We start from the raw sequence: 27952 nt of genomic DNA, 5'->3' as shown, positions 1-27952 counted from the left end.
TAAAGGTTTAAGCTTCTTCTAACTAACGTTAACATTGTTAGTGATAACTTAGCAAGGATAACATCACATATGCTAAGTTAGCTCACATCTCTTTGGCTAGCTAACGATACTTTTCAAGTCTTGTTAGGTAGCAGCTAGTTATCGATAGTTAAGTTTGGTTCAACAGAATAACGTTAACAGCTCTTTCTTCAGACTGTGTTAGCTTGAACCATTAATATTAACAGTTTATTGAGATGGAAAGAGAGCGAGGTTTTAACTTCAGACTGCTGGTACCACCAAGAAGCAATGCAGGACAGGTCTCCGCGGTCAGGCCTCAAGATATATTTGATGACAATGGCAGTTGCGGTTTTGAGAAGGTAAAGTTAGTGTTAAATGAACACAGATATACGCTAGCTGCAGTTAGCTAGCGTAGTGTTCCGTTAATTCAAATAAGCAAAGCTTACGTTACTATGGAACGTCACTATGGAACAAGTGCTTAAGTTTGTTTCCTTAATTATAGAATCATACTATTGTGTAATTGAACATTTGTTTTGAGTCAAACATTTACTATTTAGCACTGACATGTACTTACTTTTATATATTTGTAATGTTTTTCAAGGGCTTCCAGAAATGTTTCGAGAAGGAGCCAGACATGCCATATACCAGCACTGGTATGGGTGTAACGTTGCCTACAAAACTAAATAGGACAGGTATGAGGCTGCTGTAGGCCTGTAATATGTAACCTTAAAATTAACAAGATGACAATGTAACAATGTAGGTGATAAGTAAGTTAGATCGTGATATGATCCTTGTTCGCCCGCCATGAATGGTGTTTCAGTGTGTGTGCGTGCATGCTTTCAGATATGTCAAAGAAGATGGCTGTTATGCCAATGGAGAAAGAAGAGGTGTGTGTATAACTAAATTAATAGAAATAGCATTGCAGTTGCTCTAACCGTTATATCTTAAATACACGCATATTTATAGAATCAGTGTACATTCCATTTGTGTTATGTCCTTTCAGACCCCAGTAAGAGCCGGTCAGTTGTATTCCAAACTTTTTGAAGAAGCTGAAAAAATAAAATGCTGGAAGTCCAAACTGGACTCAGAGACCTCACAGAAAGACAGGAAATTGCAGGAAAACAAAAGAACAATTGAAACACAGCGCAAAGCCATTCAGGATTTACAGGTAAACAAATGTTCTTCCTGAATATACTGAAGGTGATCGTTTTTACCTATGCATCTTGTTTCATCTCTCTCTTTGTGTCCTTTCAAGTTTGAAAATGAACGTCTCAGCATGAAACTAGAGGATCAAATCAATGACAACACAGACCTGAGGAATAAGTATGCATGATAATATAACACCAGTCTGTTTATATACACTGTTTTCTCTTATTATACGGCTCCTCAGAATGTTCCAAAAAGTTCGGTTGATTTGAATGGGCCGCAATGTTCGCAGGTCTGATATTTCTTTTTATTATATGGCAACGACAGTACGAGCAATCTGATGGCTAATGGGTAGTCATGCCAGCCGCGTATTGACCTCCTCGCTGGTCCGATAAGTATTCTTATTACCCTCCTCTGACGTCATCTTAAAAATGAGCGATATTGATAGACATAAAAAAAAAAAAATAGCCAAAGGAAATTCAGAAGCAGCGAAAATGTGCCAAAGGAAAAAAAATAAATAAAAAAAGACATCAAAAGCCATGAGGTAATTTAGAAGCAGCGAAAATGTGTTATTGAAAGTGATTATGAAGACTAGACTACTATAGTTTGAATCCCTTGTGTTGTTACTTTACTGTAAATAGGGGTTATGTGCAACATTCTTCCTCTAGACTCTTCTTCTTAAAAAGCCAATTTAGCTGAACCGTTTTCTATTTATCATTGCAACTTGAAGTTAGCAAGTAATTGGTTGTTAGGCAACGCCTGAAACAAACTGCGTCGTGAGAAGACTTAAGAGCTGAACCAAACGACATGTTTTCTATTTACAATTACCATTTCTTTTCATTTACAAAATGAAAGGAGCTAAAAATGCCATATAATAAACAACTTACTAACCTCGACTGTTCGGTCATGCCGGGAAATATCAGACTGAGGCTCTAACGTATCGACCGAGCGATAGGTTAGTAAGTAGTTAATATTCACCGCTTGTCATTGACAACGGGTTTTGTGCTTCTAATTCATATATTTTATATCATTTCGCAAGTAGTCCGGTCATTTAACGTAACGGAAAGTCATCTTGAGAGCAATTAAACCCAGAAAAAATTCCTTGTATGTGGAAATGTACTTGGCCAATAAAGATGATTCTGATTCTGATTGTAACTTGAAGTCAGCAAGTAATAGGGTTGCTACGCAACACCTGAAGCTTTAAAGTTCTAAAGAACTATTTCTTAGCGGAAATCAGGAAACGGCAACAAATTCATTAAAAATGGGTACTTTTGAAGAATGTCTTCTATCTTTTTGGCAAGTCACAGTATAATAAGCTGGATAATGTATAGTCTGGCGGACATATACTATCATAAAATAAATCCCTTCAGGACGAAACAAGACTTCCGGACTATACATTATCTCTTACACATTCACTTAAGTCATATAGTATTGAATTTTTTTACAAAATGTGAACTATATGATGCCAGTAGCATTCAACACCAATCAGTGTTGCAGCTGTAATGTTTCACAAATAATTATTATATAACAGTTGTGAACTATGCTTCTCTATACAGAAACAACGGCACCAGAAATTTGTGCAATATACTTAAAGACACGTTTGAACGATCTGCTGAGAAAATGAATTTATGTAAGTGTTACATACTGTACATATACAAATATATATAAAGTGTTTTAGTATATGCAATACAAATGTTTTCTGGATTTCTCTGTTCAGTTGAAGGTGAACGAGAGGAAACACATCATCTCTTAATGCAAAACAGTGAGGTTATTCAGGTAATCTTTGATTTATGCCCACTGAATTTCTGAAGAAAAAAAATGTTGTGCTCAGTTTAAACCCAATACAGATGTTATTCCACTTGTTGATTTGATCAGTCTCAGCTAACTGTATGAAATATGTTTTGAATTTGGCTGAGAGTGTTGTTGTAATTCATTTCCAGCGCATGATTGATGCCTTTGAAGGGCTTCGGATTCAAGCAGAGCATGACCAGCAAGAAATGTCAAAAGGTACTGGGTTTTCTCTTCACAGATGCAGACAAAATGTGTGAATGATCAAAATTGATTTGTGTTGTTGTATGTTTTATGGAGGATGATAAAAACTTAAATAATAAGAAATCTGATGTCCATACAGTCAGAGAGGGCCTACAACAGTTTGAAAATCTAAAAGAAACGTTTGAAAAGGAATTCAGCTTGAAAGAGGAGGAGGTAACTAAAGTTCATTCAAATTCTTCCTTTCACACATATTTTAAATTAAGTAGTTTGGGCCAATTGAAAATAACTACCGTAATTTCCGGACTATTGAGCGCACCTGAATATAAGCCTCACCCACTGAATTTATTAAAAAATATTATTTTTAACATAAATAAGCCGCACATGTCTATAAGCCGCAGGTGCCTACCGGTACATTGAAACAAATTAACTTTACACAGGCTAAAATGAATATCAAAAGTAATACAATAGTGATGCATATATTATTAGTTTTGCCAGTTACGATAAGTCCACTGTTGCTTTAAGAGAGCACAGTTGCAAGAGTCAATCAGAAATAAGGTAGTTCTTCCTGTTCAGGTAGAACGTTAGATTGAAGACAGACGCTAGTTTGAAACCAGTGAGCTAAAGAACTTGAAGACTGGATTTGTATTGTTGTAAACTTTTATTTTATTTTCTAAAGTGTTTTGAGTTGTGTTCTGTCTACGCCGGTAGACTGTGGTTATTCTGACATTAGTTAGGTTATTGAGAGATACTGAGAAATCGCGTGGAGCTAAGCATCCATGCGGCTGCATCCATGCTACCATCCTAGCTCCACAAAGCCACCGTAAACACAAAGCCACCGTATACACAAAGCCACCGTATACAGTCACAGGTATCATAATCCATAAATTAGCCGCGTCTTTGTTTAAGCCGCGAGGTTCAAAGCGTGGGAAAAAAGTAGCGGCTTATAGTCCGGAAATTACGGTAACAGCTATCAAGAATCAAATGTATCTTTTGAACTCCATGTCAGTAGATCATTATGTTTAATTTATTTTAGGTTGTAACACTTCAAACAAAACTTGACAGTAAAGAAATTGAATTGAAGGAAATATTTGTCAGCCTACAAGAAACACAAGTGAAGTGCAATCAGTTCAGTGAAGATGAAGGTATATTTTCATCATCTGAGAAATTTGTGTTTTTGGAATCAAGATTTTAATAGTTAAACTGAAGGGAAAAAATTATCACAAAGATCACAAAGTCTGCTGTGCCTTCTGTTGTTTAGCCCGTCATCAAGAAATGCTTCAGACTTGTAAAAAAGAGCAGGACGTCCTTACAGAGAAACTACTAAGGGCAGAGGTACTCCTCAAAGAAAGTGAGGTAAGATGGGCTGTTGCCAACATTTGGTAACTGTTAGCCACTATAGACATGACAGACTGATTGTTGGTCCCTGTAGGTCATACAACTTGAATAGATCTAATGGTGCGTACATATGAAAGCAATGGCTTGTCAGTCAGTAACCGTCATATGGTCTGAAAAAAGTTGTGTAGTATTTTTCTAATGCCTTAGGCTGCGTTCACACTTGACTTCTTTTTTTCGACTGCCAGCGCCTTTTTTACATGCAACTCTATGGGAAAAGGCAAAAGGCGGACGCCTTTTCAAAAAGCGGCCGCCTTTTAAAAACTTCTAAAAAAGCGCAACTCCCGACGCCTTTTTGAGTTCAATTTTCTCAACTTTTCAGAAAAGCGCTGGGTGACGTCAAGCGCCTTTTTGACAGCTGACCAATCAGGACGAGGAGAGTAGGTACCAGCGTACCTTCCCTAGTAACCTACTGCCTTAGTTTAAAAAAATGGCGGACCAAACTCCGTAGTTCATCGTGTTTGTACCTAGAAGTTTTTAGTTTTACTTTTTTTTGCTTAGATTTTTAGAAAGTTACCGAGAAATAGACACCGTACAATATAAAAACCCCATTATTGTAACTGAAAACTACGTGTAAGAGGATTTGCGAGGTGTCTGAGCTACCTAGCTCATGTTAGCATGCTACTAGCCGTTAGTGATTAGCAATTCCTCTGTGTTTTTGCAAAGCATCTGCCCCAACTTTCTTTTCCCGACATTTACATTTATCTTGTACATAATCCATCCCCATAAACCAGAGATTTAAAGAGTACAGAAACTCTCCTGAGCAGGCAAGAGTGCCAATATGGGCTAACGAGTTATAGCTAAAGCCCTGGCTAAAGGGCTAAACAGCTCGCTAGCTATTAGCACTCTAGCTTGCTCAGTAGAGTGCTAAGACACAGTAATTATTCACGATTGTATCAACGTGCTGCATTTCACTTAACAGGTCAGTCATTTCCTAAATCTTTAGGAATAGAATACAATTGTATATCTGGTTGGCGCATTCAACAGCACAACATATCCCCAAGAGCTTTGAACTTTCTGTGGGTTGTGACCATAGGTTGTGACCGTAATGTGTCTGTGTCGGACACAAATATGGCGACGCTTAAATACAGTGACGTCACATGGTATCCATGAATTCTGAAGCGCCCAAAAGGCGCTCAAAAGGCGCTGAAAAGGCGCTGAAGGCAGCGCTTTTTTCTAAAAAAAGAAGTCAAATGTGAACGCGGCCTTAGCCAGCATCATGTTGTCACGTGCAACCAGTTCTGTAAACCACCATTTTATGTGTATTTCTTTAGGAAAAAGCAACAGCCACTGCACGCACTCTACACCTCACTAAACAGGAGCATGAGAAGGTGATTGCTGAGAAGGTGGTTAAGCTGGAGGAGTTGATCGCAATCCGGGAACAGCAGGCAGATCAGCTTTCTGAGCTCCAACAGACAACTCAAGCTTTGCAAGACTTGTTAGCAACCCAGAAGCAGAGGTGTGTATGTTGAATGACTCTACTTCATTTCAGGAGTCTGTGTTGCACTTGTTCAAAAAGTTTTTCAATGAAAGTATCTGATTGGTGTTAAACATTATCTCAACACTCTTACAGGACAGAGGAACTGGAGCACAAACTTAGCTCAGTTTCAGAGGAACTTAACCAGAAAAATACAGAATTAGGTAAGTTATGTGTTTAACTGTCGTTACATTTATTTTATAAATACAATACAATTATATAGATAAAATACGAGTTTTGTGCTCCATTCCAGGCGAAATCACTGAAGAGAAAGATAAGGCAGACAGACAAATACAGATCCTCAAAATTGAATTGGTATTGTATCATTTTCAGATCAAAAAGTATTTTCTTCTTTTGTTCTTACAGTCTTACTATTTCAGTGATAACACATTGGAAGATGATATATTGCAATGAATTTCTCATTCAGGATGAAAAGTCTAAGTCCGTCACAACTTTAGAGGAGCAAATAGAAGCAACTGAGGCCAAAATATCAGAACTCACCATGGAGATTGAGAAGAAAAATGGTGAAATCCTCCAATTACAGGTAATCTTAATATAACCTTAACATTTAGTATGCCCAGACTCAGGTTGCATGCCTTCAGTTTGTCATACTTTGCCTACAGGGAAAAATGTTAAATTTGTATTGCTGAGGTAAAAAAGTTAATATCAAATTCAGTGATCTGATGGCTTGTAATGAAGAATACAAGCATCAGCCTTAGCTGAAGACCTGTATTCACCTAAGTAGCTACTTGTATCCTTCACCAGTCCTTTGTCTGGTTTTTCCGTAGAGCAAAGTGACTATCACGTCTGATGAACGTGAGGCCATGAAGAAAACTCTTGAAGCAACCCTGAATGAACAAAATAATTTGAAGGAAATAACAGAAGCACTACAGGTTTGACTCAGTATTTGTGTCCTTATCTCTATTTTTAGTTTTGAAAATATGCACCATATATTTACGTGAATGAAACACTGCTCATATGGCTTATTTTTGTCATGAAGGCTAAACTACACGAATCTGAAGAGCAGTTATCAGTTGCCCTAAGAAAGGAAATGGATTCAGAAAAGGAAATAGAGAGACTGAAGAAAGACACTGAGCAACATCAGTAAGTTTTTAGTGTTGTACTTGACTGTAGAAGATCTCATTGTTTGTTGAAGATCCAACTTAATACTTGTAATACAACTACTGTAAAACAATATGCAGAAGAAATGTTTAGCTGTCATATTTTGCTAACATAATCTTAATGTACCAATTTTTTAGAAAGCTACCTGATGTTTCTCTCAGCTAGGTGTATTTTTGCATTGATCTCCCTTGTGTAACCCAAAGTAAATCCCAAATTGACTTGTTTTATAGGAAGCAGTGTGACATGCTGACGGAAAGCTTAAATGAGCTCACAATACAGAAGGACACAATTCAGCAACAAGTGGAAGGGAGCACATCTGAGACCAGGGCTCTTGAAAACCTCCTCAAGGTCTCTTTGACTTTTTATTCCTCGTAATACTGCAGAGCTTCCCAATGAATGTCTGTCAAAGTTGTTAATTGAGCAGATATCACAAAGGTAAACGCTTGAATTGTATGATGTTGAACAGGAAAGTAAAGAAAATGAAGAGAAGAGCAAGAATGAAATTGTGCGTCTAGAGGAGGAAAATCAGAAGATTGAGTAAGAATTAAGACAGTGTAAAGATTAAAAAAGACCTGTGTAGACTACGAATTGTCATCCCTTTGTGCTATTTGTTTCACTGAAGTCATTTTACAATTTTAGAACGGAATTGACAACACTCTGTGCCAAAATTGAAGAGCAATGTCAACAGACCAAAGAACTTCAGGAGAAGCTAGATGAATGTGTAAGAGTATATTTTAACGTAATTATTCGATGCTTTTTGAGTAGGTGCAGTATGTATCTTATTCTGTGTTTGTTTGGGCTACCCATTTTTACTTGGAGATTTTTCCACATACTTGGCCATACCAGTCAACTGATAAGGTTATTTTAAAGTCATATGTTGAGGAATTTCCATACAAAAATATGGATGATATTCAGTGAACAATTTGAATTTCAAATAGCAAAAGTATTTAAATGTTAGTGAAATGGAGTTATTTCCATACATGAACTTCCTCACTTCCGACTGATTGTATGTTAGCCTCTCTTGTTTTCAAATGTTTAGAAAAGCTCTCTGAAACTGACAGTCACCTTCTTCTTCCTTTAGGGTCAAACTTCACAGAATGAAGCATCTAAGAAGGAGAAGCAGGCGAAAGCTTTGGAGCTGAAGGTGAAATGTGCATTTATATTCCTTGTGCATTTTCTACATAACCATAGTCCGCTATCTATAACTTCACCATTTGATTATCCTTTGTGCTTCTTTTTAGCTGAGTACTATGAAAACAAAATTTGAGAACAAAGCCAAAGCACATGATGACATCCAAAAAGAGGTAAGAGGTTACTTGTGTCATGTCATTTACTTTGACATAAACATTGACATTTACAGTGTCTGCACAATAGTCTCTATAAAATGATCATTTGTTTTATTTAAACATGTCTTTACCAGAATAAAGGTCTTCTGAAACAGATCAGCAAAAGTGACGAAAAAAAGACTCAGCTAGAAACTGAGGTTGGAACACTGTTTTTACTGTTACCTATGCTCATATAATTCCATGCATAGTTGGTAGCTAGCATGAATTCAGTTTGAATCATGAATGCCATTGAATCACTCTATCTTCTTTATGTAGTCTTTATGCTATATTAATTATCTGTTTGTATCCATTGTTGTGTGTTCTTGTCTTTTGTTCCAGATAAATCAGTTGAGAGAGGAGGCCCAGAGGGTTCAGAGCTGCCATGAGGAAGAGCTTGAGAGAGTCAGCAGTGACCTTAGTGCCAAATCAGGCTCAGAGGCAGAGCTCCGAGAAGAGGTTTCATACTCTTAAATACGAAAGGGCTTTCTTATGCTGTGCTGGACTAAGTGTTTGACATTTATTTTTTATTTTTTATGTCATAGGTGAAAACATTAAAACAAGCAGCTAACAACGCTCTGAAAAGCAAGGAAGATTCAGAAGTTACATGTCAACACAAGATATCAGACATGGTTGCCCTAATGGATAAGCATAAGGTACATGCAGTATTTTAGCACATATTGCACCTCATAAAACTGATAAATTATCAGGTTTCCACATACACAATCATACTTAAAATTATAATTTTAATTTTTTCCAGAATAAAATTATAATTATAATTTTTTCCAGAATCAATATGACAAAATGGTTAAGGAGAAGGATTCTGCGCTTGAGGAGAGAATGAAGAAGGCCATGGAGATGAGTGGCAGTAAAACATCATTAGTGAGTTATGCCTACAGTGCTCACTGTTTGTCCAGCTTTTGAGTAAATGCAGTTGAGTTATTGTTTGAATGGCTGTTGATAAGGAGGATTAATGGTTAATTGAACACATTTCACTGGTTCAATTTAGGAATCTTTGACCTACTTCATTATCCGAAACAACTGTAATTTCTGGCTGAACATTTCAGTGGACAAGACAAATATTAACTATCAAAAGACCTACATCATTACAGTTTAGTACAGTAAAACTTGATCATTATCCTATCAATAACTTGAAAGTCATGCCAGTTACATTATAAATGTTTTATTTCCTGATAGCACAGATGAGCTGGTTAAACAAATGTAATTTCTTGTTCTATTATCTAGTTAAGTAGGCATTTCACTGTCTTGCCAGGATTTGGTCTAATAGTTACTCCAGTGTTCATTTTGTCATCAGTGGTCATCAGTCTGTTTGTTTGGTAGGAGCGGGAGCTGTCCCAGTTGCAAATTGAGAATGGACACATGAAACAGCAGCTTGGCGATAAGAAAAAAGAAACTGTAAGACTTAACATAGATTGAAATCAAAGAAGAAAAAAAGAAGAAAAGGAAAGAAGTCCATTGTTAATTAATTATTTTGTATTATTTTGCTAGGAACGCCTTTCTCAAGAGGTGGAGGAACTCAAGAAATCCCTGAAATCCCAGGAAAAAGACCATACACAAATAGAGGTTGTTGTTTTATTTAGTCTAAGTCTTCATGATCCCATTCAGTTACTTCATATCGGTTACTACCAGTGATTGTTTTCAGAGGTCACTCTGTTTGTATGTAGTATGCCTGTTTGTGCCTGTGGTTTGCTTAAAATACATACATAAATGTGGGTAAAATAACAGGTTATAAAATACTGCCATGTGATACATCAATTCTTCCATATATGTTTTGTAGGAAAACTTGAAGAAAGACATTTCAGATTTGAAAAAACAAATTAAATCTCTGAAGAAAGACAAGCCTCAAGTGGTAAGAAAAAATATGTGAAATAACCAGAGACGGGGAATAGCACATTTTATCATGTGTTTCACATCTTTGAACTGTTTCTCTGTTATTAACCTATACCTAGATACCTAAAACTAATGAACAAGAGTTGACCAGAAAAGTCCAAAGAGATTTGGCCACTCCAAAAGTGTCAACTGCCAAGAGGTCAGCGTTTGTAATGAAAGACGTGGATGATGACCCTTTCTTTGCAACACCATCCAGACGTGCAGCCATAGATGTTTTTGATACCCCACAAGTGAGTTAAAAGTGAAGCTATAAGTGTAGTGACAGGAATGATGGTATATTGCTTTTCATTTCTCTGTTATTATAGCTTTAGTCATAGGGCCCTAGTTTGGCGGCAGAAACTCTGCAAACCTGTGTTGTAGATTAATGCAGTTATTCTGTATCCTAAATGAATCTATATTCTGAAAGTTAATACATTTCCTAGCAGAGGAGTCAAATGTTTGATTTAAGAGTTAAACCCCCTTTAAAGACTTGAGCGTCTGGGAAGAGGTAGTCCAATTTGTCCGACTTCAATTAAATGCCCTGTCAGCAGTAAACTAATGTCCTCCTTGATGTGAATACATAATAATGACTTTTCTTGTTATGTCTGTTAATATACAGTATTGTAGTGTAAGTACACTACAGCAGAAGAAGAATTGCTGCATCGCCACAAAAGGTGGCCACAGCCGAATGCAGAAAGAGATTGCATTTAGGTTGCTCCAGGTGTTAAGATTCATCAACATAAACATAGCCACAATCTCCCATATCTTACGCACTCCCCATTCATGTAGGCTAACGGTCATTGTTGCCCATGTGTTTTACGGGTTCTTCAAATCCATGAGCACTGTCTTTGGGCTATCCTAGAGAGGTGTCAGTATGTATACACACGTATAGAGTCGCCAGTAGCCTTGCGTCATGCTAATTTAATACATTTAGATGTCCACTCTCTTCCGATAACGCAGTGCTCAGCTCAGCAGGCTTTCACTCACCTCTTTTTGGTTATTTAAGTTATTTTGGTTTACAATAATGATAAATTGCATCAACCCTTTATTTTACTTAATTATCTCTGTTTTAATGGGTCTTTGAAGGAAATGGAAACACTGAAGAGGTAAAAATGTAATACATAAATAAAAGAAAAAGTGAATGTTAAATAGATTGGGAAGTGTTATATTGCACACAATTTTGTTCATGGTATAATTTATCTATGTTAGTAGCCATTGTAGATTTCTCTATTGGTTACTATAGCAAAGATAATTCCAGAGTTGAAATACACTGACTTCTTAACCGCATATTTAATGATAACAAGTGGTAATGGTGTACATTCTTTGATAAATTGCTGTGCCCAACCAGGAGGCAGGAACTGTAGCTGATGCCCTTCTAGGGGGCATGTCTGCTTGCTTTAGAGGCCAGCCATTCCCATGTTGGGCAGAGAGTGGCCTATTCCTTGATCATTGGCCCATCACTAGATGACAGAGACAGCCTCTGGGCTGGAGTAGGCCACCAGCTGCAGGACCGCTAGCATCAAGATGTTACTAGTCGTTAAGCTGTATAAGCCAGAAGTGGCCCCTAAAACCATCGCTGCATAATTTCACTGTTGGAGTGCTAGTGTTGGTTTGGTTGATGTTGGGTGCTCATCTCAGCTACACAGCTTATAGGATGGACCATGCTAGGCCTAGGATGGTTGGTCGGACGATACTGGGTGAGCCAGGACCAGACCTTACATGCTAGACCTAAATACATTATCCAGAATGGTTGCATTTATGGGATAGTCTATATTAATCTGAACAAAAATAGCCTGTCATGTAATCTAAGTGAGTAAAACTATGACACTGTCTATTTTACAGGCCCAAAATCCCAAAGAATGATTAATGTAAGTCAGTTTAAAGGGATGTGGCTTAGACAAACATGTCTGACCAGCTACAATTTAATTAATTAATAAATAAATGTCCTGAACAACAGTAGAAGCACCACGGTTTATTCCTTGAAAAGGCACTTCTGGTAAACACTGTCCAGAACCAGCCGTGATTTTGCCCTCTTCTTACATTGTAATCTCCTGATGCATTCAGTTTATAGAGATTGCTCGGCAATGCTATTGGTTGGCTTTAACCAAACCTTCAGCCTTGCTTTGCCCACTTAGTGCCTTGAACCACACCTTTACCTCTCTCTCTGAAGAATCTCTTTTTTGTGCAACAGTGTGCATGTGATGCCGTTTCCATCAGCCGTTTTCACCCCAAACTAGGGCCCATAGTGTTACACTCTAGCCAACACCATGACTTTTGTTTGGCTTCAGAGTGAGAGAAAACAAGACTTTCCTGTGTAACTTATATGGCTGGCATATTAACCATTTATGTTTTGATTTTTTTTAAGACAAATGTAAAAGATGTCCTCCAAACCCCATCCAGGACTTCAGGTAGTAAAATTAGAGCCACACCTCGAATTAAGGTACTCTTTTCTGCTTCTAAAACACCTTTTGGGGTAATTTGGACATATCCTAACTTATTATGCTTTCTGCTTTTCTGTTTGGATCAGTCTTTTAGAATCCGAACCCCACCCTCGAGTGAAAAGTCTGTGCCATGGCGAAAAGCCACTTTGGAGCTAGACCCGAAATCAGATAGCTCAGAAGCTGACTTATTGGTAATGTGTTGTTTTTTCCCCTCACCTCTTCACCCTTATTTCTCAGTCATCACTGAAGCATCTACCTTTCCCTATCTCATTACTTTTGCTTGCGATTTATATCAGTATCCTTAACTTCTGCACATTATCCTAATTAAGTGACTCTTAATTAAAGTTGGGGGTTTTGCAGTACAGTATTTCGGATGCTATATTTTGCAGGGGTTTGCTGCTGAGCCTAAAGATGCCACGCCAAGACATTTTTCAGCACCACTGAGGAAAACTGTGACTCTGGACAAAAAGGTAATGAGATGCGTCTGAAAAATATATCTCTGCTCAATTTCTGAGTTCAATTTCTGCAGTATAGTTCACCATCCAGTTGTGCCCTAGAGAGTCTGCCTAAATCTCTGTCCACATTCACTCCACTGTAGCATGGAGGTCAATCTCATGTATTTTCAGTTGACCACTTTTTAGTTACACACAGGAGTTGGGAGTACATCATAAGTGGCTCCAACAATGAATTTAATGTGGTTAGCATCTATAGCCCAAAGTTCTCCTCAGCTGTTTTTCTTCTTCTCAACATCATAGCATTCTAAGATTGAAGTCACTTGTTCTATTCCCTCAACTCAGACTCCAAGTCCAGCTGTGCAGAAATCACCAGGAGAGGCGCTGAAGCTGGCTGCCATGAAGAGAATGAGAGATGCTGGGTGGACAGCCGTTGCCAGTTTGGACAGAAAGAAAAAGAAAGAGAACATCTTTGCCTAGAACATGTTCAGGGTCAAACCTTAAAGTGGTATACCTCCAACCTTGAAGGATAAATCCACTGACACACAAGTTTAAAAAATGACAGGTTCATTTATTGATTTTACAATTTATTTACAGTTATTGCACATTGTTATTACAGTTACTGGCTATTGTACTGACAATATATTTATTATCTATGCATTTATTTATTCATAAGCTATCATTACTGATCATTTTGTTCAAACCGTGGTACATGTTTTGTCTGTTTAAAGTACAGTAATTTTTTTATTGTTGATCTACCAGCACTGTTAACATTACCATTGATTTAGATTTTGTTCAGATGATGTTCTTTTTTTAAATATTGTGTTGTGTATCATAGATTACCTTTAATAAACATATTCAACCAATACATTTACTGTTGTCTCTTAAACCCCACATATGTCATGTGCTGGTGACGAGGTAAAGGCACGACTTGATGCCAGAGAGTGTGGAGTTGCATCAGCATCAGTCACAGTAGTTGTGAGACCCAGGCTCTGCACGTGTGATAAGCACATGCATCGCTTACTTTGTATCCCGTTATTTCTGCTTGTTAGAGTAGCATACAGTATGCAAAGTGACAAATCATTGTCTAGGGTTTATAACCGCTTTAAATAAAAAGCTTTGGCTTTCCTTTTGCTGCCAGAAGGGGATGAAACATTTGACACCTTGATTATCTGAGGGTGTTTTTACACAATAAGGTGTAAAAAAAAATAAAATATGAAAATTAGATTCTTCCCCTTCACAAGACACATTCAATTCAAGATTGCACTCGCTGGGTTTGAAAAGTTGAAGCCTGATTTCCAGGGGTCCTCTCCATTGCATCATTTAGGAACTCTAGTCGCATGTGAGCAGGCTGAACTGGAAATGTGTGGTCAGCCATGACATCCCCAGGGCTCATCTGTGTGCCATTGTAGAGCCCACCAGAAATGACCAGTGTGTCATCAGGAGGTGCAAACATGTCCTCTGTGCGTAATAAAACAAAAAACATTAATATAATATAATTAAAAATATCCCAAACTTACTTACATCATGCCTTTTTTTTAGGTAAATTAGTATCTGAAAGAATATATAGGAAACAAAGAATGACCTGTGTCGTCTGAGCTATTGTAGAGTCGCTGATGAGAGAATGGAAACCTTCTTCGCCTGCACTTCTTAAGGTTGTAGGCTATTAGCCCGAGCACAACCAACCCAAGGCCAATGCCAAAGACCACAGTCACTGTTATCTCTGAAGACGTAAGCCCACCACCTGTTGAAAGAGTGAGAGAGTATACTTAATGAACAGTTTTAACGATTAAGCAAGCATTAATGATTAAGAGATGTAATAAAGAAAAATCACGTGACACTTTATGGTCATCATACCGGTATGGGTAGTGTTAGTTGTGGTCGCACTGACAGTTTGTTCTGATGTCTTGTCCACAGTAGTTCCGGTCACAGTGGGTTTATGTGTAGAGTCAGTGGTTGAACTTGGGCTGGGGGTGGATTGTGTTGTCTGAACCGCTGTACTCCCTGTTGTGGCTGTGGGCGGCTGCGTCTTTGTTGAGCTGGGCTGAGAAGTGACTGTTGTCGAGTCATTATGACCAGTGGACGTTGGGGGCATGGTGGTGGACGTTGGGGGCATGGTGGTGGACGTTGGGGGCATGGTAGTGGACGTTGGGGGCATGGTGGTGGACGTTGGGGGCATGGTGGTGGACGTTGGGGGCATGGTAGTGGACGTTGGGGGCATGGTGGTGGACGTTGGGGGCATGGTAGTGGACGTTGGGGGCATGGTGGGGGACACCTCGCTTGTGCTGCCTGATGTCGTCGTTGTCACAGTTGTACTGACAGGTGAACTGGAGCTGAGCACGGCCTGAGCACTAGCCGTAAGAGTAATTAATACACAACTCAAGAGAAGAAGCCTTTGAATGACTATCTTCATCATCGTCATCTTGTAAAAGCTGTTAAAATAAGAAGAAAGGGTACACGTAATCTGTACCTGTCTTAATTAAACATTATATACCTACATAAAATGCAAGAGGCCCTCTGTATTTCTATCTGTGCATTAATGCATTGTTATTGTTTCCAGCAGAAGCCTAGCACAGTTTTATTAGTGTTTATTTTCAAGGTCTTTTTCTGCCAAAAAATGACTTAAATTTACTTGGGATGTCTAGGTCCCATTATATCCCCAAAACTAAAAAAATACTCAGTACAAGGCTCTACCAGATTAGATTATTGTGAGTTTTAAAGGCTTAAAACAAAGGCAGATAAATACAGTTCTTCCTTGCCACACGCCATGAGTATTATTTTTTCTAACATTATTTTGTTGTGTTAGCATAAACAAACCATTAATGCCAGCATAAACAAACAAATGATTTAGTGATGTTAACTAATGTCTTTAATAATTGTTCGGGGAGTGTAATGTACAGCGTTACACTGTTATCTATATGAGGTATGTGACCCAACGAAGCGGCCCAGACGCCTACAGCATTTGGAGAGAGAAAAGAAAGATAACGTGTGCAAAAATGGTCTTTTGTCTTTTCTGTAGTTTTACGCATAAACTCAAAACTCTGATTAGACCCGAGTAACTCTGGTTTATGGCCATATGGAATATGGATGCCAGCTACCCGGTTTCCTGGTGGTCATTAGTTTCAACATGGCGGCAGGCCTAAATCAATGCACCTCTGAAGCGCAGACTTGGTCATTTAAATAATAATCCTAAACCCTTAAATAATCCCTATGACTTTATGTTATACTGTTCTGCATTTAAACAGACAGTGTTTGTTGACACAACAATTTGACATCTAGGTCCGTGTCACACATCCATGTCGCACTCAGTGGGTGCCATTGTGCCAACTGCCTGTTGTCTTTGTCTGCCAATCATGCAGACCAGTGTCAAAGCAACAGAACACAGACGCTTTTTTTAGGTCTTTTGTATAGAGTAGTTATGGTATCATCTTTTTAACTATTTTGATTGTATATGGTCGTGTGAAGAACAGATAAACACACGTGTATCTCCCACTAGGCGCTCAGGCTATGCATGACATAGTGCTGTGGTCCAGGACGGAGCACCCTCACAAGAGTTTAAGAAAGCTTTCACGCCACGACATCACCAAAAGACACCAGAAGCTATTGGCAATGCCTACTCGGCTGTTTGGTGGTGTTATCAAGGTTTTTGCATGCCAGGTTGTTAGTTTGCTAGTTGTAGAACAAAACTCCTTTCTGTTGCTTTAAAGTACATTTCATTTAGTGAGAAAATGTGTCTGTGTATGAAAGAAAAAAACCATAAGAGCGAGTATTTTGAGACATTCACTCACCTGTGTGAAAACTCTGTGAACAGAAACTGCCTAGAAAAGTCCAACCAGGAACTTGACACCTCATTTAGCACTCCTGTTGTCCTTTTCCCCTCTCGACCTCTTACTTTATTATCCTCCACTCCCTAAAGACCGGGAGACTGCTGCGCACAGCTCTCTTCACGTCACGTCACTGCGCCAGCCAGGTGGGTGGACCTGTGCTGTGCTCAAACTTCCTGTGTGGGCTGGTTGTCACGGTCACAGCTTTGTCAGTCACACCGTGCTTCTTGCTGAGTTTGTGTACAAGTAAGTTTCACTCTCTTAAGTTTAATTTCTGCAGAATACACACTTTTCAAGACAAACTTGTTTGTGTTTGGAAGCACTGTCTGGGTTGTACACCAATACCCATTCACACTGAAGCATTATAAGCCTTGAAGGAGTTGGGGAAGCGTTAGATTTGCTCTCTAGGGATTGCACAGAGCAGCACCATGCCAACAGCAGTCTTTTAATTCAGTAATACGAGACAAAAACTTTTTCCCAAATTTAATGTTGATAAAATAAATATTATATAAAACATTTATGATGAAATTATTTCGCCCCCGTAAAACACATGATAATTACACAGAATTTACAATAAATGAACACAAAAATGAAATAATACATAGCCATTGAAGTATACAACACCTCTGATATGTTTGTGCATCTGTGTGGAAAAACACGCCCTAGGGTCAAAGTACAGTGTATGCTCCAGGAAGACAATAGTGCAATTCTGTTTCATTTACAGGAAAGAATCATGGGTAATGATTAACTGACACACTTAGCGTGTCAGGGTTCTATGACAAAACAGCTTTGGAGTCAGCTCTGAGACGGTTCTGCGGGGTCCTGGTCCTGGTCCTTTAGAACTGTGTGATCTTGTCCATGTCCTTCTCCTTTGTCTCTAGCTCTATGTCGCAGAACTCAGGGTTGTCGATTCCCTGCTTGCCATCAGGCTGTATCTTCTCGATAAGTTCAGATGTCTGTAGAGAAGGAAACAAAAAGAAATTGCTTTTTTTTATGTCCTCTTACCCTGGGGTCTTTTAAGTCTTTCAGTTAGTTAATCAGAACTTCATTTTTCAACAGTGTGGACAACTCAAGGAAGAAATGGGGATGGAGCAACAGCAATTGAGCAAATAAGAATATACTATATATGGGGTATTTGACATGTTATTGACACACTTAACACCTTTTAAGGCACTAGACTCGTGAGTTTACATATTAAGCAATCTTTAGATCTACCCAGAGCTGTCGGGTGAGCCGTGTTTGTGGACCCTTTTGGCTGCCAGTTTTAGAGCAATTACCCTTGTAGCTCTAATGAGCCCTTTTCAGCATCTAATGAACTGTTCCATAAAAGCCCCTGAGAGGTGTTTGAAGGGGATTTGTTTCCTAGGATTCGAGGAATATAGAAATAAATGCTGCACCTGTGTGGAGTCTCTGGTACAGCCGAAGCAGATCAGGTCACTCTTTCCGATGAAGAGCTCTGGACGGAGCTTCTCCTTCTTGCATCCACCTGCAGGGCAGAAATGAGAGGCCTGAGCACTGAGCAGTGGTCCAGTCCTGACTCTTATCCACACAGTTGGAAGTAGGCGCCGTTTGAAGGCTCCCACATTTAGTCAAATTTAATTTCTTTGGTATCAGCAGTTTCTCCTCCGCCCTAGGCCCTTGATGTGGATGTTAGAGATGTACTTGGTCTTCTTAGATTTGTACTTCAAAAGTCTTTTTCACATTTCTACATTTCTAACAAAACATTACATTACTACATTACTACATGCCATTTCTAACAGAAACTGCTGCAGATTTAGGAGTGCAGACTTGCACACTTCAGGTCAACCTGTAGCAGCTTAAAACATGGGTTTGGTGAAACCCAGCAGGGACAGGTAGCAGCTGCGTACCAGATTGGCTTTTACCTGTGGGAAGGGGACTTACCTGTGGCAAGGCTGGTTGCCAGGCCAACCACAATGGTGATGATCGTGCCCACGGGGCAGAAGTACAGGTAAGACAGGGAATACCAGTCTTCCAGGGGTGGCCTATGGGTAAGGCCACGAGAGAAGAGTCACAGCTTTATACTTCACACATCCACAGTTAGATCACCTAATGTTCTCAGGGATTTATACTTCACACATCTACAGTTAGATCACCTAATGTTCTCAGTGTTTTATACTTCACACATCCACAGTTACACATCCACAATTTTAGATGTGTGATTTTAGATGTGTGACATGCTCCATAGTATTGCACACTTGTAGATTTTGTGCTTAACAAAAACACTTGTAAAACTATAAAATCGTTCACAATGAGGACTGCTATGGACAGCCATCAGTTATAATCTGTAGAGTGTTATGCAGTTTTGGCTGGATACACTTTACAAATAAGCAGATGTGTTGCTATGAGTAGGAGAGTCTCATGTGTTTGAGCCTCAACCTGAAGCCCTGTTTCTGGGTATAGCTATCAGGTCTTGCCTGGGCGCCGGCGTGGTCAGATGTATTGTAGTTGTCCATGGAGCCAAAGTGGTGAGGTTTGAGTCCACCAAGCAGCCAGCTGTGCTGAGAGGGAGGGGGTTGGTCTTGTCTGGACCAGGGGGGTAGAGCTGTGCTCCGATGCCCACCCAGAGGCTGATGACCAGGCCAATAACCAGTCCGGTCAGTGCTCCCTATCACAAAACCGCAGCGAGAACAAAGTTCAGCATGTTCTACTCATGAGATTATTTACCGTAAGTAGGTTAGATATAACACAGTGACTGACGCAATGTTCAGAGGCTGTATTACCATGGAATGTGATAAGGAAATGTTATACTCTGTGTAGCTACTGATTGCCTTTTGTGGAAATGGTTTTATTGTGTGCGTAAATGCCTTACCGTTGAATTGGCACAACGGAAGAGCATGCCCAGAAGGAATAGTCCAAGCAGTGGTCCACTTATCATTCCAAAGATTGACAGCGCAGCCTTGAGGGGGAATTAGGACAGAGAGGAGGAAAAAGCAAAACAAAAAATAAATAAATAAACAAAAATATGCATGAGCCAGGAGATGGCGATGGTGAGCTGCTAGTGGAGAGCAGCACAAGGTTTTTTTTCTGGTGCCATCTTAGACAGGAAGCTGTGTATATGAGTTTTAAAGAGGAAAATTACCTGCAAGATATTGCCCATCAGCGAAGCAACTGCTGCCATCCCAATGCATACTCCACCAAAAAAGACACCTGTGAAGGAACAAACCGTGAACTAATTAGCACATTATTAAATGTGTGCATAATCACAAAAAAAAAACACATCAATCCATTGTTTTAATTTGCTTGCAGACAGAATTCCATTCCAAAATTCGCCCTCAGGATTATTAAAGTATCTATCCACTAACCTGCATGACAGGCTGAACTAGTATTTACAGTGTTATTACACCTTGTCTGGTCTGATTGTTTTTACCCTGACATCTGGCTGTGCATTCAGTTTGGGTTTTAAGGGGTGAGAAGACACAGAATTTGAGAGCCTATTATAGACCTGTTTAGAGGTATCTATACAGTGTTGAAGATGTGATTACATTTTGTGTAACACATTGTATGTAGGCAGTGTGTGTAATGCAGTGTGTGTGTGTGTGTGTGTGTGTGTGTGTGTGTGTGTGTGTGTGTGTGTGTGTGTGTGTGTGTGTGTGTGTGTGTGTGTGACAGCATTATATGGGATGTATGTGTGAGTGGGGGGGGGGGGGTGCACTGTATGAGAATGTGTAAATTGTGTGTGTGTCTGTGTGTGAAAGAGGGAGAGAGAGAGATTTGCACACAGGACATGATCTAGTATTTGTATTCCTGGCCATAGGTTGGCTTGATGCATTGTTTGAAGTCGCTCTTGGTTACATGTGGTGGTCAGGTCTGAGCATGTGCAGTGACTGACAAGGCACAGACTGAGTCCAGTAAGGAGTAGGGGGGTGTCCTCTCCATCTTAGACTTTTGGCATCTTAGAGTTTCACCTACACTGAGAAAAGCCCCTCATCTGTCCTCGCGCAGTGTATGTGTATGAACTACATTTGGATGGGAAGGTGACTCCATTCTCTGCACTCAGGGGGCGAGTGGCACTATCATAAGCTGTACTCTGAGGCGTTGGTTGGGATGACTTAAAAGAGGCTGTTTGAAAATGATACCTGTCTGCTCAAACTTTCCACAACTCAGTAATTACACCAATTAGATGCATGCAGCCGGGGATCGCTAATGCCAGGAGACGCTAACAGGCTTAGAGCAACAATCCATCAAAATCCACAGACTGTTGGTACTAGTTTGTGTTTGTTGGCATAGAATGAGCTATTGTTAACACTTACTTAGCCCCATGTTCATCCAGGACACCTGTTTCTCAGTCAGGTTTGGCAGCACTGGCTTCACAAAGTCCTCCAAGGTGACAGCCACCAAGGCGTTGATGCTGGACGACACCGTACTAAAACAGATGAATCACACTCAACATACATTTTCACGTGTACCCTCACTTACAAAAACATTTACTAAAAAAGCTTTTGCTAAGTTGAGGTACATGTATAAAAAATAAACAAGGCAGTTGATGGTGTTATAGATTGAAAGTTTACCATTTGTGTACTTTCACATTCTGGAGTGTGGAGTATGCTCAGTATTCCATGAGAATATATCAAGCGCATTAAAGTCCATTTCTTTCGAGTGAATTAAAAATGTTATACTTTTGGTGGACTGTATGAATATAAGATATGCTTTTCTAAGTAAATTCCAATGATGCACTGTTGCTTAAAGCAGTGGTTCCCAAAGTGTGGGGCAGGCCCCCCCCAGGAGGGGTGCATAGTTAGGGGGTGTGGGTTGAGGGCGAAAATTGAAAGCTGACAACAAATGAAGTGTGGCAGGGTCCTTACAGCGTAGTAAACCTTAACTAACATATTTGGTGATGAGTTTATAGCCTACTTCGTACTTATATGGTATAATATTATAATAATAATATAGTATGATACGCTATATGTTAGAAGGGATAGCTAGCCCGTTTATATACAGCGGACTTGCACCTAACATGAACCCATCCAAAGAATGTACCAATACATAGACAGTCATAAAACCGTATTTGATCTGGCCAGATTTGATCTGTTTTAAACAAGAGCTCTAATGAAAATAACATTTCAAAAATGATTGATGAAATGAAATGGAAAATGATTAACTGTTCAAATGTAGAAACAATGTTTCAAAATTATTTAACAGCTGATAGACATCTGTTTTTTTTATTAAAAGTTTAACCGATTGATGAAATTGAAAATGTTAGCTAATCTTTTGTATCAGAAACGGGTAATAGGCTTTATCTCAATACATAGGCCACAGCTATAGGCTCAGTCTTTGCATGTGGGGTTGGGGGGTGTGGTGCGCAGTTTTTCTCTCATTGTCAAAGGGGGGCCTGCCATGAAGGCTGTTTTGCCCCTGGGCAGGTAAGACTTAAACGGGAACCTGCTGTTGTCATCCAGCCAAATTACAGATGAGGATTTCTTAGTGGTGTGTTTAACTTGTCACGATGAAAGTGCCAGCCAAATGAAAGAGCCACCCAAAAACAACATGTTTGTTCACGTTCACTAAGATTATCATTACCAGCGGCTCTCAGAAGGCTTTCACTTGAGAAGATAATTGGAGAATTGAGCCGCTGACTCAACATCATTCTAGAACATTTTCCACCTGAAGGTGTTGTAGATGCTATTTTGTTTAGTTCTTACCTCAGCGTGCCGCTGTATGCTGCTGCCACAAACAACCCTGGGATTCCTGGGAATTCTGCTAATATGTCCATTACCAGGTACGGCAGAAGCTGTTTCACACACACACACACACACACACACACACACACACACACACACACACACACACACACACACACACACACACACACACACACACACACACACACACACACACACACACACAGAGAGAGAGAGAGAGAGAGAGAGAGAGATCATCATAAACATACACATCTCTTTGTACATCAATGTAGGTCAGGAACTATTATATTATATTATATACTACTGCTTTGAGAAATGCCATGTTGCATGACTATGTTACTATGACAAATTATTTGACCATAGTGTATGATTATGACCACGTGATATGATTTTGACCAGAGTGTATGATTATGACCATGTGATATGATTCTGACCAGAGTGTATGATTCTGACCATGTGATATGTCAGACCAGGCTGGGGATTTACCTGATCCATATTGTTCACATCGCCATTGGTCAGAGGGTCACAGTCCTTGTAAATGGAGTACATGGTAAGGCCGGAGAACATAGCTAGGGACACAGTCACCCAGAGGCCAACCAGGTTCACATACAAAGACCTGAGGGAAAACACAGGGTTATCAATTGACTACATAATCCAAATAGCACATCGATATAGGTCTATCTTGAAGGTGCATGTTAAAACAACCACATCTTGGACGTGAGCAAATATGTGGCATTTACTCGATGACCTTCTATGACCTCTGAGCATCTATAACCCCTAACTTCCACGCTATACTCACATCTTGGCGTGGGTCATGGTGCGACAGGAGATGTAGCGCTGGACTTGAGATTGGTTGATGGAGTAGATGGACGCCCACATGAGACTGCCCCCCACCACTATGGTCCAGAAGGTGTGGCGCTGGGTTGGGTCTGGGTTGAAGCTGCAGGCAGACATTCAGGTCCAGAGGTGACACACCTGCATTCCACTCACGCCATTCCTTCATACCTCGGCGTGTCTACAGAGTCTAGAGAGTTACACTGATTCCTTTTCCCTGATTCTGGTTTATTTCAACATCCTGCCTATAGTCTCAGAGCTGGTTGGTGATTGTTTCTCTGTATTATTTTAAGGGATCCAGCATGTTGTATATTTTCCATCTGTCCATGCTCTAACATATCTGATCTGTTTATTTGTAGTTATATTTAAAGTAGTCTGATGATGAACATGCTAGGAAGAAGAAGAAGAAGAAGAAATCTTGACACACCCCAGCTTATAAAGTGCTACACAGACAGTGGCCATAGGACAGTCTGTAAGAGAAAATGAAAGATGAGGTGGTGCAAAATGAAGGAAAGAAAATGAACAGAGACATGACAAATGAAAGGCAATAAACAGAAAATATAGAAGGAGCAGGACAGTGGGGCCCTGCTGATGAGGGTGGTGAGGGACTCAGGGCAGTGGGGCCCTGCTGATGAGGGTGGTGAGGGACTCAGGGCAGTGGGGCCCTGCTGATGAGGGTGGTGAGGGACTCAGGGCAGTGGGGCCCTGATGAGGGTGGTGAGGGACTCAGGGCAGTGGGGCCCTGATGAGGGTGGTGAGGGACTCAGGGCAGTGGGGCCCTGCTGATGAGGGTGGTGAGGGACTCAGGGCAGTGGGGCCCTGATGATGAGGGTGAGGGACTCAGGGCAGTGGGGCCCTGATGACGAGGGTGGTGAGGGACTCAGGGCAGTGGGGCCCTGATGATGAGGGTGAGGGACTCAGGGCAGTGGGGCCCTGATGATGAGGGTGGTGAGGGACTCACTCAAAAGGGTCCAGTCTTCCCCCTTCCTGGGCATCCTTCCAGATCTTCCCCAGGCCTCCCTGCAGCACGGCCCCTCTCGCTATCACCGCCACAAACCCCGCCAGCATGATCACCATCTGGATCACATCCGTCCAGATCACCGCCTTCAGACCGCCCTGCACAAAACACTCAAGCTAATCAATACCTAAATTTCCCTCGGGATTAATAAAGTATCCATTATCTATCTATCTATCTATCTATCTATCTAATCACCGCCTTCAGACCGCCCTGCACAAAACACTCAAGCTAATCTATCACCGCCCTGCACAAAACACTCAAGCTAATCAGAGCTGTATGCTGCAAATGTAGCTATTGCATGAATATTTACGATATATATATATATATATATATATATATAATATTCTTGTTTATACAACTTTGGGTGAAAGAAAGCCATGCAATATTATTGGTCACTGTAATTATGAAATTATGCCATATTATCACCTAGTAAGTCTGTGCATGTTAACTACCTAGCTTATACGATGGTATTCATGATAATTCACTTGCTCTCATGCTCTATATCTTATTTAAATCTCAAAAGGGAAAGTATTAAGGAAGGACTGATGGGTTGTTTTAGCTTCCTGGTTAAGGCACCAATCTCTCGACCTTTGAGATGTTGGATCTGAGCTCTGAGGGGAGTGCTTGGATTTAACTGACAAGTGTCGGCGAGTGTTTCAAAGCAGAACATTTTAAGAATCTGTGTGAGTTCGCTGCGTTTATGACAGACATTTCAACCCTGTAACTTACCAAGGTGCAGTAGATTATACAGACCACCCCTGTTGCCACCAGCACACCCCACAGGTCTAGCCCTGTGACTGTGGAGACAAACACCAGAGACCAGCATTGTTAGGACAGCTCAAAACCATGCAGACTGAACACTGAACAACAGCAAACTGTAGCAATGATAGAAATACTACATCTTGTTCTGGGGCCATTCTGTGTAATCCAGATGAAGCATTAAAAAAAGGGTGTGCGCACCACACACTCCACAACTCCCATTCGGTGATAAAACAGATAAAACGTACGCTGGTGTGCTTCACGTTTGATGAATGTGCTCTAAGGGAGTCCATAATCAGTCACTGACTTTTGCTGTTATCACGGTGCGTGTCGTACTACAGTAACAGCAGTGGTTTGGACACTATGTTTTACAGAAGCTGCCTGGCAGGACCATTAACTTGTGTTTCTTCCAAAAGCAATAACACTACAAAGCGACATGAAATTACAGCTTCACCCATGACTTACTTTGATTAAGGGCAAGTGCTGGAGCATAGATCACCATGCCTGTGTACAGGGCCTATGGAGACAGAATTACATGATTGACTAAACTAGACTTTTTCTTTTTTTCTACAATGTTCCACTGAAATGTGAATTATTAACTGGAATCAATCAGACTAAATGGAATGGAATGTTTTCTTTTTCCGAAACAATATAATCTTTTTGAGTGCATCTTTAACTTTCCCTGCGGCCATGGCCACTCGGAATAGTCATCACGCTTATCTGCCACTCAGCAAACATGAACATGTGCCTTGTGGAGTGGTTTTCCAAATGTTTTTTCCCCGAATACTCACTGTTTGAATTATGTACATGCTGGTTCCAATCACTCTTATCACTTTATTGAAGCGCATCTCGAGATACTAGGGAGGAAACATATGGTTATTTTTACTCAGTAACACAGGGACTGTTATTGATTAACTGGAGATGTGTGGCTGTCGATAATCTAAATGCACATCATTGTTTCATGCTTCCTCAAAGTCTCTGAATTAAAAAAATAAAAATGTCCAGACCTAACTATACATACAATATAACGCTATAACTGACCAGAGAAGGATCATTTACTATTACTCCAAAAAGTGTAATTTCAATTTTTATTACTGTTCATGTCAACTTCACATAGCATGTACTCATAGCATAACTAATGACTGACAATAGTCAGAGAAACTGCCCTTGCTTGCTACTTATTTGCCGTGTTGCAGTGTATGGCTTACAAATGCTTATATATATTATATATTTGTAGTTCCACGTTGGTGGAACGAACTGCCTAGTACTACCAGAGCAGGGGCGTCCCTCTCTACCTTCAAGAAGCTTTTGAAGACCCAACTCTTCAGAGAGCACCTCCCTTCCTAACTGGCACCTGACTAGCGCTTAACTTGCACTTCAGCAGTCACATTCCTGCACTTCTTTTTCCTTTTTTCTAGGTCGTTGTTTTCTAATTCTCATGTAAAGTAGTATTTATTGTTAAACCATGCTTTTTATTGCTCCTAGCTTGACTGTTCTCTCCCTTGTACGTCGCTTTGGACAAAAGCGTCTGCTAAATGACTAAATGTAAATGTAAATGTAATATATATTATTTTCCTACAGATTTCTCCTGCTTACCTCATACGTGCTGGTGACCCCAAGTCGATAAAAAAGTGGGACGAACACCTCTGCGCTGAATACGGTCATGATGGCGTAGGAGAAGGCGAACAGCCAGAAGGCCGTGCCGTAGCGGTAGGACTCGGCCGGAGTGCCGATGACAGTGATGCCCGACATGAAGCTGGCGGTGAGCGACATGGCCACTGGCACGGCGGTCATCTGCCGGCCGCCCAGCAGGAACTCGTCACTGCTGGTGTTCTTGCGGCTGCGGATGGCCTGGAAGAGCCCCACGCCGGCGGCCCCCACCACCAGGACGGCAAACACCACATAGTCCCACACAGAGAAGAGAGCCACTGGGCCCCCGCCTGTCATCGTGCTGCTCAGCACTTCAGCACAGAACCAATGAAAGGGTTTGCAACCTCCTTGCAACTTCAAAAGGACTTTTTTTTACCTTCAAGTTTTCAAGATCAGAAGAACGTGTTTCAGGATGCGTTTATACCTCCAATTAATAACCCTAAGTTCAATATCAATCAATCATCAATCATCAATAATCTTAGATAAATGGTCAATATAATTCTTGTAATTTCTTAAAAAATGCTTGCAAAGTGAATGCAATTAGCATAGTAACTCTTCAAATGAAACAATTGTATCCATGTTACTATGGGAGAGACGCACAAATCTTTCCTCTGCACATCATTGTCCTGTAGCCATAGTCCTGGAAATGTCCAAATGTTTCTGAAGACCTCAGGCTCCTTAGTGTGCAGAAAGTTTGTTCTCAACAGATCCTGGATTTCCAAATACAGTGGCTATAATAATGTTCCCAAACAGCAGTGTCCTAGAGTTCCTTAGTCCTGTAGAGCGGGCTTGTCGTTTCTGTAGTGTCTCTTTGTGTCACCCTTAGAGAGACGAACAAACACTCTGTGCTTTTGAGTTTGACGAGAAAGGCTTTAGTTAATCATCCCTCAAGGACAAACGATACAAATGTTGTTCACTGCCCTCTGAGATAGTAAAAGAAAGGAGTTCTTTACAGCCCAGTTCATAAAGGAAGGTT

The 27952-nt window shown here is 40.3% G+C and overlaps 2 protein-coding genes and 1 long non-coding RNA gene across 3 annotated transcripts; 2 read left to right on the top strand and 1 right to left on the bottom strand.

The window, feature by feature from the left end:
* The first annotated feature begins 106 nt into the window (after window positions 1–106).
* sycp1 (synaptonemal complex protein 1) lies at window positions 107–13795 on the top strand. Its single transcript, XM_042707717.1, has 28 exons — window positions 107–367; window positions 964–1165; window positions 1253–1320; window positions 2700–2773; window positions 2861–2919; window positions 5802–5986; window positions 6101–6168; window positions 6258–6319; window positions 6432–6548; window positions 6793–6897; window positions 7005–7108; window positions 7357–7474; window positions 7593–7663; window positions 7766–7847; window positions 8208–8270; window positions 8368–8430; window positions 8547–8609; window positions 8791–8907; window positions 8994–9104; window positions 9238–9330; window positions 9790–9864; window positions 9958–10032; window positions 10247–10318; window positions 10419–10589; window positions 12704–12778; window positions 12866–12970; window positions 13169–13249; window positions 13577–13795. The coding sequence occupies exons 1-28, from the start codon at window positions 234–236 to the stop codon at window positions 13709–13711; spliced, it is 2748 nt and encodes a 915-aa protein (XP_042563651.1). The 5' UTR covers window positions 107–233; the 3' UTR covers window positions 13712–13795.
* LOC122132907 lies at window positions 3113–4230 on the top strand. The gene is made up of 3 exons (XR_006152416.1): window positions 3113–3150; window positions 3275–3348; window positions 4169–4230. It is a non-coding gene; the product is annotated as an uncharacterized LOC122132907 (long non-coding RNA).
* On the bottom strand, window positions 13782–27918 carry slc5a8l (solute carrier family 5 member 8, like). The gene is made up of 18 exons (XM_012836100.3): window positions 26923–27918; window positions 26118–26183; window positions 25792–25843; window positions 25297–25364; window positions 24511–24665; window positions 23515–23655; window positions 23202–23331; window positions 22716–22804; window positions 21327–21439; window positions 20156–20223; window positions 19886–19972; window positions 19491–19681; window positions 18958–19058; window positions 18453–18541; window positions 17020–18011; window positions 15089–15663; window positions 14817–14975; window positions 13782–14692 (listed from the first exon to the last, which is right to left on the bottom strand). The coding sequence occupies exons 1-15, from the start codon at window positions 27271–27273 to the stop codon at window positions 17892–17894; spliced, it is 1821 nt and encodes a 606-aa protein (XP_012691554.1). The 5' UTR covers window positions 27274–27918; the 3' UTR covers window positions 13782–14692; window positions 14817–14975; window positions 15089–15663; window positions 17020–17891.
* Window positions 27919–27952: the final 34 nt, after the last annotated feature.

Source organism: Clupea harengus, chromosome 5, assembly GCF_900700415.2.
Source record: "Clupea harengus chromosome 5, Ch_v2.0.2, whole genome shotgun sequence".
Classification (NCBI taxonomy): Eukaryota; Metazoa; Chordata; class Actinopteri; order Clupeiformes; family Clupeidae; genus Clupea; species Clupea harengus.
The sequence above is the reverse complement of the archived record's forward strand: the minus strand, read 5'-3'. Positions and strand labels throughout refer to the sequence as shown.